The following is a 13,004-nucleotide window of genomic DNA, read 5'->3' on the forward strand; positions in this document are numbered from 1 at the left end:
AGAGAAGCATACCTGCCTGACCCTCCAGAAGCAGGGCTGGAAGCTCCTCCCCTCCATGCAGCCTGGCTGAGCAGGGGTGGCCTCATACTGCCACTGGCCAGCTTCCCTGGACTTACTTGCACCTGGAAGCCAGGCATCCTCAGGGTTTACCGACCACTTCCACTGTTTTTTAAAATGCTGACTCTGGTTGCAAAACTTCTGGTCCTGGACACAAACCCTGCAACAACTAGTTCCTTGATATAGACAGAAAACATCCACTGCTCTCATCGAAGAAAATGCCCGAGTAACACAATCAGCCTTTTAAACCTATGCCTTTCTCCCATTTCTGTGGTTCCTTCCCCCGCCCCATCCAGAGGTGACACCAGCCGCTGCACCAGTTGGTGAGAATCCTCCTATGAGCATGCACTATTAAGCGGAAAGAACAATTTGTAGCTTCAGTGAAATCTGCAATCTTGAGAAAAATCCAAATGCAGCAAAATCCAATTTCAAGCCAAATCACATTGCAAGAGGCATTTATTTCCAGCAGTAGAAGTAGAAGGTGTCCATGCTATGAACGTAACTGGAGCATTCATTTCCTGCTAGGGGCAATGGGGACTTTCCCATGCTAATGTGTCCTTGATCTTTGTCCCTCAAGCATGTCCTGGTCTCCTGGTGTTCAGAGTAGCACGTGTATTTAGTGAATCATTTAATGTAAGACTCAGAAGAAGTTTCTTAAGAGAAGGTGGCTGTGCAAAATAGACAAATGGGATCTAATTAAACTAAAGAGCTTCTGCATGGCAAAAGAAACTACCATCAGAGTGAACAGGCAACCTGCAGAATGGGAGAAAATTTTTGCAATCTGCTCATCTGACAAAGGGCTAATATCCAGAACCTACAAAGAACTCAAACAAATTTACAGGAAAAAAGCAACCCCATCAAAAAGTGGTCAAAGAATATGAACAGAGAGTTCTCAAAAGAAGACATTTATGCAGCCAACAGACACATGAAAAAATGCTCATCATCACTGGTCCTCAGAGAAATGCAAATCAAAACCACAATGAGATACCATCTCTCACCAGTTAGAATGGCAATCATTAAAAAGTCAGGAAACAGATGCTGGAGAGGATGTGGAGAAATAGGAACACCTTTACACTGTTGGTGGGAGTGTAAATTAATTCAACCATTGGGAAGACTGTGGCAATTCCTCAAGGATCTAGAACTAGAATTGCCATTTGACCCAGCAATCCTATTACTGGGTATATGCCCAAAGGATTATAAATCATGCTACTATAAAGACGTGCACACATATGTTTATTGCGGCACTATTCACAATAGCAAAGACTTGGAACCAATCCAAATGTCCATCATGATAGTCTGGATTAAGAAAATGTGGCACATATACACCATGGAATGCTATGCAGCCATAAAAAAGGATAAGTTCATGTCCTTTGTAGGAACATGGATGCAGCTGGAAACCATCATTCTCAGCAAACTATCACAAGGACACAAAACCACCACAGCTTCTCACTCATAGGTGGGAATTGAACAATGAGAACACATGGACACAGGGAAGGGAATATTACACACTGGGGCCTGTCAGGAGGTGGGGGACTGGGGGAGGGATAGCATTAGGAGAAATACCTAATGTAAATGATGAGTTGATCGGTGCAGCAAACCAACATGGCACATGTGTACCTATGAATCAAACCTGTACATTGTGCACATGTACCCTAGAACTTAAAGTATAATTTTAAAAAAGAGAGAGACAGAAGGTGGCTGTCTGGCCAGCATGCTATTGCTGCTATGAGAGTTGGACACCCTAAGTTTGGCAGGTGAAGATGTGTTTTATCACCACCTTCCACCCACAGTGTTCCCTCATGGCAGCCCCCTGGTAATCACATTCATCAGCTATGTCTAGCCTTTTAACTATTCACAAGAATGTATCTCCTTCAGTCTTGGAAGTTAATAGGGTGTGTGTGTGTGTGTGCGCGTGTGTGTGTATGTGTGTAACTGTGTAATTTCCTTTCATAAGACATGACCTTGCATATGTCAGCTGAAGAATGATGAGGTTCATACATTTGGAAAGAAGAGCTTTATCTCTCATAAAGGATTGCAGCCTGCTGGGTGGCCATTCTGACAGGCTGGGAAGTGTAGCCTCCAGCCAGAAGCCAGAAACAAGACATTCAGAGATGGGAAGAACAAGACAGGGATTTATGCTGAGTAAGAAGGATAAATATGCATATTCAATAGGCCATAGGAGGAGTCATGAATATTTATGGGAGGAGAAGCATGTGCATGCCCAGCTGAGTTTCATACCCTCCCTTTCATGGGTCCCATGTACAAGAGGTGACAGGGATAGTGTGATCCCAAGGTAGGGCTTTCAGCCCTCTGACATCAAAAGATGAAGCAGAGGACATGAAACCCCTCACTGTGCATCCTCAGTAGATGGCCAGAACCACTGCAAGATCAGTGGTCTCTTATCAGGAAGGAACCTGTGGGTCAGTTATTTTATCAGAACTAAGAAAGGGCAAGGCAGTGTCAGGCAGTCATCGGTATCTGGGGTGGAGCAAGTCTTTCCAAATGGCTGTTTTCCGTTTAGCCCTCAGGAAGAAAGCCTAATGGTGCTTAGGGAAGGAAGGGGGATAAGGAGGTGCATCCAGCCTTCCATTCCATCATGGCCAGGAACTCAGTTTTCAAGGTTTCACTGGCATCTCCTTGGCCAAGAGGGGGTCCGTTCCATCTGTTGGGTAGCTTAGAATTGTATTTTTATTTCTTGCCTGTAATTTAGAAGGTCAAATAGTTCTGCAGAGTTTATTGACAAAAACCTGTATATAACATTCTCAAAGTGTGAGGACTGTAGTGCTAGAGAACAGATCAGTGGCAGGATTCGAAGAGCGTGTGACTATGAAGGGAGCATATGAAGGAGCTCCTCTGTGTTGAAGGAAAAATGCCACATCTTTATTATTGTGATGGTTACTCAAATCTCCACATAGGATATAATTTCATAGAACTATACGCCAAAGAATTTCATGTGAAAACATGTAAAATCTAAGGTATGTACCTGAGTTAATAGTATTATGCCTATATCAATTTCCTGGCTTTGACAATGAACCATGCTTATGTACAATATTATCATTGGAGGAAGCTGGATGATGTATACTGGGAACTCAGTATTTCGTTCTTTTGCAACTTTTTAAAATTTATTTTTTAAGACAGGGTCTCACTCTGTTGCCCAGGCTGGAGTGTAGCAGTGCTATCATAGCTCCTCTGAGCCTCAAGTGATTCTGCTGCCTCAGCTTCCCCAATAGCTGGGACTACAGGCACACTCTGTCATATGGGGCTTAGTAGTAGTAGTAGTAGTAGTAGTAGTAGTAGTAGTAGTAGTAGTAGTATTTTGAGATGGAGTCTCACTCTTGTTGCCCAGGGTGGAGTGCAGTGGAACAGTCTCAGCTCACTGCAACCTCTGCCTCCTGGGTTCAAGTGATTCGCCTGCCTCAGTCTCCCAAGTAGCTGGGATTACAGGTCCTTCCCACCATGCCTTGTTAATTTTTATTTTTTGTATTTTTAGTAGAGATGGGGTTTCACCATGTTGGCCAAGCTGGTCTCAAACTCCTGACTTCAGGTGATCTGCCCGCCTCGGCCTCCCAAAGTGGTGGAATTACAAGCATGGGCCACCGTGTGGGGCTAATTATTTTATCTTTTTGTAGAGACAGCATCTTATTTTGTTGTCCAGGTTACTCTCAAACTCTTGCCTCAAGGGATCGTCCCACCTCAGCCTCCCAAAGTTCCAGGATTATAGGTGTGAGCCACCAAACCCAGCCACAACTTCCTCTTAATCTGAAACTATTGAACTATTTGAAAATACAAAGTTATTTTAAAATAATACTGCAATACCCTGCTCCCTTCTACTGCTTCTCTCCATGCACAGAGGCAAAATTCTTTCCTCATCTCGTATTTATAGGCACATCACCAAGTAATGCACTGATGTTGACACTTTTTTTTTAGTCAATATCTATAAATTTCTCACTATGGAGAATTAGGATGTATCTCTTTTCTCCATCACATAAGTGCTTCCCATTTTATCTCTCCATCCCTCAAGTATAATAATCATATTTTGTCTAGATTAATATTCAGTGTTTAAAATATAAGTACATGTGCTAATCACAGTAAAATCAAGTATTAAATTATGATTACTTTTCCTTCTCTGCATAATGAGTTCTTCAGGATTAAAAACTGATTGGGTTTTATTCTTTTTCCTGATTTTCTGTATATTTAGCTCATATTTATCCTGAAACTCTCCTCTAGTTGTCTAAATGTCCTCAAGAAACACTTATTCAGCATCATATTTATTAAGAAAATTTTCATTTCCTGGGGAAGTGTTTGCCAGAATCTTCTCTATGCCTTATGCTCTGCTGTTATTCAAGGACCTCTTTCCACCATCGACTTGGGATTCCTTCCACGTCACTTGTATTTGGGATCTGTTTCCCTCACTTCACATCTTCCTTCCAGCTTCACTTCATGGTTTGATGGGACACATGCTCAAGTAGGTTACCAAGCATGAGTGTAAGGAGTAAATGTCCTTAGCACACACATGTGTGGGCCGGGCGCGGTGGCTCACACCTGTAATCCTGGCACTATGGGAGGCCGAGGCGGGTGGATCACGAGGTTAGGAGATCGAGACCATCCTGGTTAACACAGTAAAACCCTGTCTCTACTAAAAATACAAAAAATTAGCCAGGCATGGTGGCGGGTACCTGTAGTCCCAGCTACTCGGGAGGCTAAGGCAGGAGAATGGCATGAACCCGGGAGGCAGAGCTTACAGTGAGCTGAGATCGCACCACTGCACTCCAGCCTGGGTGACAGAGCGAGACTCCGTCTCAAAAAAAAAAAAAAAGAACACACATGTTTGGAAACACTGATCTCATAGGGTGCATACAGAACTCTAGGTTGGAAATTGTCTCCCCTTACAATATTCAAGACATTTTTCATTGTCTTCTAGTTTACGAAGTGGCTGTTATGAATTCCGAATTTTTTGTGATGGTTTCTTCTCTCTGGAGGACTGTAGAATTCACTTCTACATACCCCATCTTCCAAAATGTATTGATCACATGGCCTGGTCTGGGTCTATTCTCATTCATTGTGCTGATCATACAGTGGGTTCTTCTGATCTGAAAACACATCCTTTCATTTGGAGACATTTTCTTGACTGACTTCATTAATGATTCATCCTCTTTCTTTTCTCTGTTTTTTTCTATTATTCACATATTGAACCTCAAAGTCATCCTCTTAACTTTTTTTCTCCTATCTTCCACTTCTTTGTCTTTTCTGTCCTTCTTAGGAAATTTCTTCAACTTTTTCCATCAACCATTCCACCGACTTTACATTTTTGCTATATTTTTAATTTCCAAGGGCTCATTTTGTCTGTTCTTTTTTTAAGATATAGCAGTCGTTTTTGCTTCATTATTGCAATATCTTCTCTTATCTCTTAGTGAATGTGACTGATTCTCTGTTTTTTGTTTTGTTTTGTTTTGAGACAGAGTCTCACTCTGTCACCAGGCTGGACTGCAGTGGCACAATCTTGGTTCACTGCAACCTCCGACTCCCGGGTTCAAGTGCTTCTCCTGCCTCAGCCTCCCAAGTAGCTGGGACTACAGCCATGCCCCACCACACCCAGCAAATTTTTGTAGTTTTAGTAGAGACAGGTTTTCGCCATGTTGGATAGGATGGTCTCGATCTGCTGACCTCATGATCCACCCACCTTGGCCTCCCAAAGTGCTGGGATTACAGGCGTGAGCCACCACGCCCGACGGAGTCTGTGTTTTTTTAAATATGTGTATCCTTTACTGCATAGGCTCTATTTCCTGAAGATTGCCGCTCTCCCCTCCCCGCATTTGCCTGTTTGAGTCTTTCTGCATGGACAAACACGAACGCTTCCTCTGCTCTCACCCCACAACAACCAACAGAAGACTCCTGTGGACAAGCATGGGGCAGGTGGGCAGTGGGGGCTTCTGCCACCAACAAGCGAGTGAGCGATTCTGCAGATGTCAGCTGGGTGTGCTCTAGTTCAGTTCACACCATCTCTACCTGGAGAAATTGTCAGGTCCCACGGGTCGAGGGCTCAGTCCCCAGGACTGCTCCCTGCTTCTGATATCAACTGCAAACCCTGGCTGACTCTGTCTGCTTCTCTCTGTCTCTCTGTCTCTGTCTGCCTGTTTCTCTCTCTCTTTCTGTCTGTCTCTCTCTCTCTGTCTCCATCTGTCTGTCTCTCTCTCTCTGTCTCCATCTGTCTGTCTCTCTCTCTCTCTGTGTCTTACTGACTGACTATAAAGTGGGGTTCCCATGACCTCATCCTCAGGTTTGATTAATTTCCTAGAGCGGCTCACAGAGTTCAGGGAAACGTTTACTGATGTTGACTGGTTTATTCTAAAGGATGTTATGAAGGATACAGATGAGGAAACATGTAGGACAGGGCACAGGGGAAGGAGTATGACGCTTCCTTGCCTTCCCGGGACACCACCTTCCGGGAACCTCCGTGGGTTCAGCTATCTGGACGCTCCCCAAATCCTGTCCTCTGGGGCTTTTAGGAGGCTTTATAACTAGGTGTGATTGATTAGATGTTTAGTCATTGGTGACCAGCCCCTCTGTTCTCACTGGTGATTAAGGGGATGGGCTGAAAGTCCAAACTCTCTATTCTTGCCTTGGTCTTTCTGGTGACCAACGCTATCCTGAAGCTACCTGTAATCCCAGCCACCAGTCACCTCCTTAGCATACAAGAAGACATCACTGTTCTCAGGATTTTAGGAGCTGTATGCCAGGAAACAGGGGTGAGAACCAAATCTTTATTTCAGCATATCACGGTCTTTATGTCACATAGAGACTTTTCTTAGTGTCTAACAATTCCTGTTTGCCGGTTCATGTAAAGGAGCGGGGACTAAAAGGCTATGAGAGGCTCAGAGCCCCTCAACAGCACTTGCTGACTTCAGGCTTCACTGCAGGGCATCTGGCTGGCTGTTTGGAGAGGCTACAGTGTCAATGCCTATTGCATTTTGGTTTTAGGATGGTAGCACCCTCTGGAATCCTGTGTTTCTCCTGGAGGGTAAAGATCCAATCTAGGGGGACCCGCCTGGGAATCTCAGCGTTCAGCACACATGGGGTTATGGGGTCCCTCTATATTCGGTGTGGCACCCCCAGCACCCCAAGTTCCCCACTTGCCCTGATAGTCATACCCGGTGTGAAGTCCTGGCATCACAAAAAGGGAAGTTTACTTGCTTCTGGCTGCTTCCTAAACAGACTTGTAGCCAACCCTCTGTATTTCAGTCCTCATTCACTCTGATTCTGTGACTGATATCACAGCTCCCGAGTCTGGGGGATTCTTTGGTAGAAACTGTGTTGGTTGTTGGCTCTGCTCACTGATATCACAGCTCCTGAGTCTGGGGGATTCTTTGGTGAAAACTGTGTTGGTTGTTGGCTCTGCTCACTGACAGCTTAAAGCTCCATTTTAAAGTTCTGCTGACTCGTTTTATCCACTGAACTCCCAGTTTCCAGTTTCCCAAATCTGTTGCTGTGGCTGCATTTCCTCTTCTGGTCATGAGATTATACCTTTTATTTTATTATTATTATTATAATTATTTTGAGATGGAGCCTTGCTCTGTTGCCCAGGCTGGAGTGCAGTGGCGCAATCTCAGCTCGCTGCAACCTCCGCCTCCCAGGTTCAAGTGATCCTCCTGCCTCAGCCTCCCAAGTAGCTGGGATTAAAGGCATGTACCACCATGCCCAGTTAAGTTTTGTATTTTTTGTAGAGATGAGGTTTCATCATGTTGGCCAAACTAATCTTGAACTCCTGAGCTCAAGTGATCCATCCACCTCAACCTCCCAAAGTGCTGGGATTGGCCAGGTGCAGTGACTGACACTTGTAATCCCAGCACTTTGGGAGGCCGAGGTGGGAGGATCATGAGGTCAGGATATTGAGATCATCCTGGCCAACATGGTAAAACCCAATCTCTACTAAAATACAAAAAAAAGTAGCCAAGCATGGTGGCAGGTACCTGTAGTTCCTGCTCTTCGGGAGGCTGAGGCAGGGGAATTGCTTGAACCCAGGAGGCGGAGGTTGCAGTGAGCCAAGATTACACCACTGTACTCCAGCCTAGCGACAGAGCAAGACTTCATTTCCAAAAAAAAAGTGCTGGGATTACAGGCGTGAGCCACTGTGCCCAGCTGCCTTATGCCTTTTACAGCAGTCCCTTTGCTCTCCTGTGAGTGGGATTGAGGAAGACGGTACAAGTAGATGTGTGTGCTCAAGCTGCCACTTGTCTCATCCGTTTGTTGATAAGGAGACTGAAATTGAGGCTGGCTAAGTGGCGTGATCAAAACAGCAGCTTTGGGAGGAGCTCTTCACCTTTTTGTTTCTTTGTTTCTTGGTCCCTGACTTAATGTATCTTTGTTAAGTGTGTGCCAGGCAAGTTATGTTAAGTAGGCTGGGGACTTCCCTGGAGTGATGTAACAATCGCTCACATTTATTAAGTGTGTATTGTATGCCTGGCACTGTTCTTGTTCTAAACTCTTTACATCTATTTAATCATTACAACAGCTTTATAATGGGAGCTACTATGATCGTTCTCGTTCTTACAGAGGAGGGAGGTGAGGCATGGAGAAGTTATACCTTGTCCAAATTTGCACAGCTAGAAAGTGGTGAAACTGGGGTATGAACCCAGGCCCGGCTTTCCTGGTAGTAGTGACACTGTGGGCCCAGTGACTCAGTGTGGTGGGCTTTCAAGTGGGTTGTAGGCTGTTAAGCTGCGTTCCTCCTTTCTCCCCACTTCCCTACTGGATAGCAATGCCTCCCACACAAAACCATGACAATCACAAGTGTCTCCAGACATTGCCAAATGTCCCCGGCAGGGCGCAGAGCCCCCTGAGTGAGGAGACTGATCCAGGCAGGCTGAGTGCATGCCTTCACAGCTCTGCCCTGCAACCTCCTGGTCTGGTGAGTTATGGGGTCCTTTTTCCTCCCCCTCAGAACCAGACAGCAAGGTCTGTGACTGCCTTATCCACAGGCAGATCCCGCTCGCCCTGCCCTGGCCTCACCACCACCGGGTGACTTTGTCTGCCTCTCACTAGACATGAAAAAAGTGGAAAACAAAACAGAAAATAAAGGTAGCAACTCTGCAGAGCTGGGCATGTTGGAAAGGCCAAGCCTTAACCCTGTGGCTCTGTCTCTCCCATCTTCATCCCCACAGAGCCAAGGTGAAGAAGGGAGTGAACATCCTGAGTGCTCAGACCCGTGAGCCGCGGCAGTGGGGCATCAAGCAGGAGGTGGGCAGCGGCGGAAAGCACGTGACAGCCACCGTGGCCTGCCAGCGCCTGGGGCCCAGCCCGCGCAACAGGTAAGCCGTGCACTCCCTGCAAGCGTGTGTGGTTCCTGGTCCCGGGCCCAAGCCGGCTGCTGCCTAAGAGCCTTGACTTGGACTCATGTGAGCTGCTGCTCAAAGGAGCTATTGAACCCACCGCCCGGAAATCTGGAGGCACTGACATCCACGGCAGGACCCTCTGCCTCTGCAGCAGGGCAGGGTGGGGAGCTCACTGTGCAGTGCCGCAGGGTGGGCTTTGGAGGAGGGTGAGGTCATCTCTGCTCCGACAGGGCTTGTGCATTCTCTGCACCTGAACTGACTTTCTGGGGGCCTTGCCCTGCCAACATTAGCAGAAGATGCTTAGTTACAAAGTGCTCATTTTTCATGAAGGGTAAGATTGAGTCTTCAGCGGGATGGAATTTAAGGGAAGGAGGTGACAGTCAGTGGCAATAATGGAGAAGAACCTGCCGTGTGAGATTCACTGTAGACATCCTGGATGATTTTTTAAAATAATTGTTTTCTGGTTATAAAAGCAATTCATACTCATTTTAGGAATATGAGGAAAGCACAGCTGTATGAGGCGGGAATCATATGCCAATATCCTTACTACTCAAGGGTAACCCACTGATAACATGTTGGTTCATTTCCTTCCAGGGTTTTGTACCTGTGTAATGCTAATAGATACTAAATATATTTAGTTTACAAATTTGGCACCATCAAATGCGTACACATTTTAAGGACACTACTATTTTCACTTGTATTGGAAACATTTTCTCTTAACATTAAATATTCCTCCAAAACATTCCTAATAACTTTATAATATTTTATCAGATGGATTTAACATAATATAAACAACTGACGATGCATGCATTTTACCATTTAGGTTGATTCCAAGTTGTTTTTAAATTTCAACTTTTATTTTAGATTCAGGGGGTACATGTGCAGGTTTGTTATGTGGGTCTGTTGCCTGAGGCTAAGGTTTGGGGCATGAAGGATCCCATCACCCAAGTGGTGAACAGAGCACCCAAGAGGTAGTTTTTCAGCCCTTTATTCCCTCTCTCCCCACTTCCCAGTGTCTGTTGTTCCCATCTTTATACCCACCTTTTCCCACTGTTTAGCTCCCACTTGTGAGAACATGCGGTATTTGGTTTTCTGTTCCTCGGTTAATTTGCTCAGGATAATGGCCTCCAGCTGCATCCATGTTGCTGCGAAGGATGTGAAAATGTTGTTCTTTTTTATGGCTGTGTAGTAGTCTATGGTGGATGTATACCAAACCTTCTTGATCCAGTTCACTGTGGGTGGGTTGATTCCGTCTCTTTGCTATTGTGAAAGGTGCTGCGATGAACACATGAGTACCTGTGTCTTTTTGGTAGGACAATTTATTTCCTTTGCGTAGATAGCCAGTAATGGGATTGCTGGGTTGGATGGTAGTTCTGAGTTCTTTGAGAAATCTCCAAACTACTTTCCACCATGACTGAACTAATTTACTTTCCTACACACAGTGTGTAAGTGTTCCCTTTTCTCTGCAATCTCTCCAGCATCTGTTATTTTTTGACTTTTTAATAATCATCATTCTGACTGGTGTGAGATGGCATCTCATTGTCGTTTGGATTTACGTTTCTCTGATGATTAGTAATATGGAACTTTTTTTTTTTTTATCAGTTTGTGGCCACTTGTATGTCCAAGATTTATTCTTATAGATGATGCAGCAATAAACCACCTTCCACATATATCTTTATCCACATCCCTTTTTCCTTAAGGTGGCTTCTTAGATTCAAAACGTAAGATTATTTTTCAAGGCTCTTGATATATTCTGCCAGTGTATTTTTCTGAAGGGATTAGTATTAAAGAAAGAAATATTCTATTACTGGACACATTTTCTTAAGTGACAGCTGCAAGGCACCATGAAAAATCCTCAAATTCTCTGCTTAGTTTAGAACCACGCTATTCTTTTGCCCATAGAACCCCTCCTCTCTCCTTCCTTTAATGTGTAACCAGAAAAAGAAAATCCAGTGTCCCGAACAGTTTACAAACTCAAATGCCAACCCTCACCATCATTACCCCAAGAAGGATTTTCAGTGCATCTGGCGGGGGTGAGGTCAGGGGCGAGGAGTGGGTGTCCGAATCTTTGAACTTGTGAAAACATGGCCAGAAAGAAATGTGTTTATGAGTCCCTTGTTCCAAGCAGGAGATCAGAGGCCAAATTAAATCTCCTGAATCAAATGCACATAAAGTCTAATTAACCCGTAAGATTAGTGTTGATTATGCAAATGAAAGTGAATGTGTTCATTGGCAGGTGGCGAAGTTATATATGTGAATAGTTCTTCAGGTGGGAACCTGAATGAGAAGCAGAGCGAGGGAGATGAGCCTCATGGCATTGAGTCCTGAAGGGCTCCTGTTGTCATCCTGTTTGTTCTGAGCTTCCAGGAGCCCTGCTTTGACCCCGTTGTGTTTGCTGTCTCAGTGGTAAGCATTGTGCATGAGTGTCTGTAGCCAGCCATCCTGAATGTTTCGGCGGACTGCGGACAAGAGGAAGATCTGAATCTGCAGAAATAGAGAGTAATGGCATCTGAGGCACAGAAAGAGGCCTGCAGATGGTTAGACGCAAGAAATGTGTTCAAAGAGGAGGGTGGGTGGTGCATTGGGTGGAGTCACTTCTAAGGGCCGTTGTGGTCATGTTGGACCCACCTGGATAATCCCGGATCATCGCCCATATCAAAACCTTCACCTAATCACGTCTGCAAAATCCCTTTGCCTTGTAAGGTAACATATTCATAGGTTCTAAGGATTAGGATGTAGACAAATTGGCCTGCCTCTGTCTTCTTACAGCATGGCTCCGTCATGCCCATTCAGTCCTGAGTCTTTGAAATGCTGGGTTTGGACACCTTGGGTTACTGAGGTCAGGCCAGTGAGCGCACCTTCCAAGATTCCCAGGGCGGGGAATGGCATTCCTTCCCATGGAAGTTTTCTTGGTAGCTGAGGAGGTCTGATAGCAAGATCTTTCTCATGTATAGCACTGCCATGGGCAATGGTGTTGCCCTTCCCGGCTGGGTCCAGCAGAAGCACTCAGTGCCAGCCAGGAGTGTGTATTCTTGCTTCAAGGCGAGGGTTGCTCAGTCAAGTACCTGAAGCCTCGTTGGCACTGAGCTCCACCAAGGCCATGACTGTGGCTGCCTGCAGGAACCTCTCCGCAGGCTCTGAGAGCCTGTGCTGGCCGGGATGGCATTCACAAGTGCAGAGGGTAGTTCGTTCCTTGTCTTCGGCTCTTGAAATATCCTGTTGTGAGCTCTTGCATTTATGTGAGTCACCGATTTGAGATGTGGAAGCTGCAACTGTGTTTTCGGATCTCGGCCGCATTCCCGTGTTGGCCACATCCCCTGGCTGGTAAGACGGGGAACCTGGGGAGACAAATAGCTCCAAAAGGGTGAAACTGGTCGGCCACGGAGGGGATGCCACCCCAGAGGCTTCCCCAGGCAAGTCAGAAAGGAGGGGCTGCCACCCACAGAGGCTTCCAGGCAAGTCCAGAAAGGAGGGGCTGCCACCCCAGAGGCTTCCCCAGGCAAGTCCAGAAAGGTGGGGCTGCCACCCCAGAGGCTTCCCCAGGCAAGTCCAGAAAGGTGGTTCTGGAAGGTTTTACGAACCCCTTGCCAACCATTCCCATCCGTGGCTGTTTCTTCA

At 45.7% G+C, this 13,004-nt stretch overlaps 1 protein-coding gene across 1 annotated transcript in view; it reads left to right on the forward strand.

Moving 5' to 3' along the window:
* LOC108528390 (transmembrane protein 132C) overlaps window positions 1–13,004 on the forward strand; it is a gene marked incomplete at its 3' end in the record, with an annotated part of 406,780 nt that overhangs the window by 264,039 nt on the left and 129,737 nt on the right. Inside the window, exon 3 of the mRNA XM_017870197.1 lies at window positions 9,216–9,362. Coding sequence (XP_017725686.1) covers window positions 9,216–9,362 — 147 coding nt within the window. The remainder of the gene's footprint in view (window positions 1–9,215; window positions 9,363–13,004) is intronic.

Source organism: Rhinopithecus bieti, unplaced genomic scaffold, assembly GCF_001698545.2.
Source record: "Rhinopithecus bieti isolate Rb0 unplaced genomic scaffold, ASM169854v2 scaffold_5246, whole genome shotgun sequence".
Taxonomy (NCBI): Eukaryota; Metazoa; Chordata; class Mammalia; order Primates; family Cercopithecidae; genus Rhinopithecus; species Rhinopithecus bieti.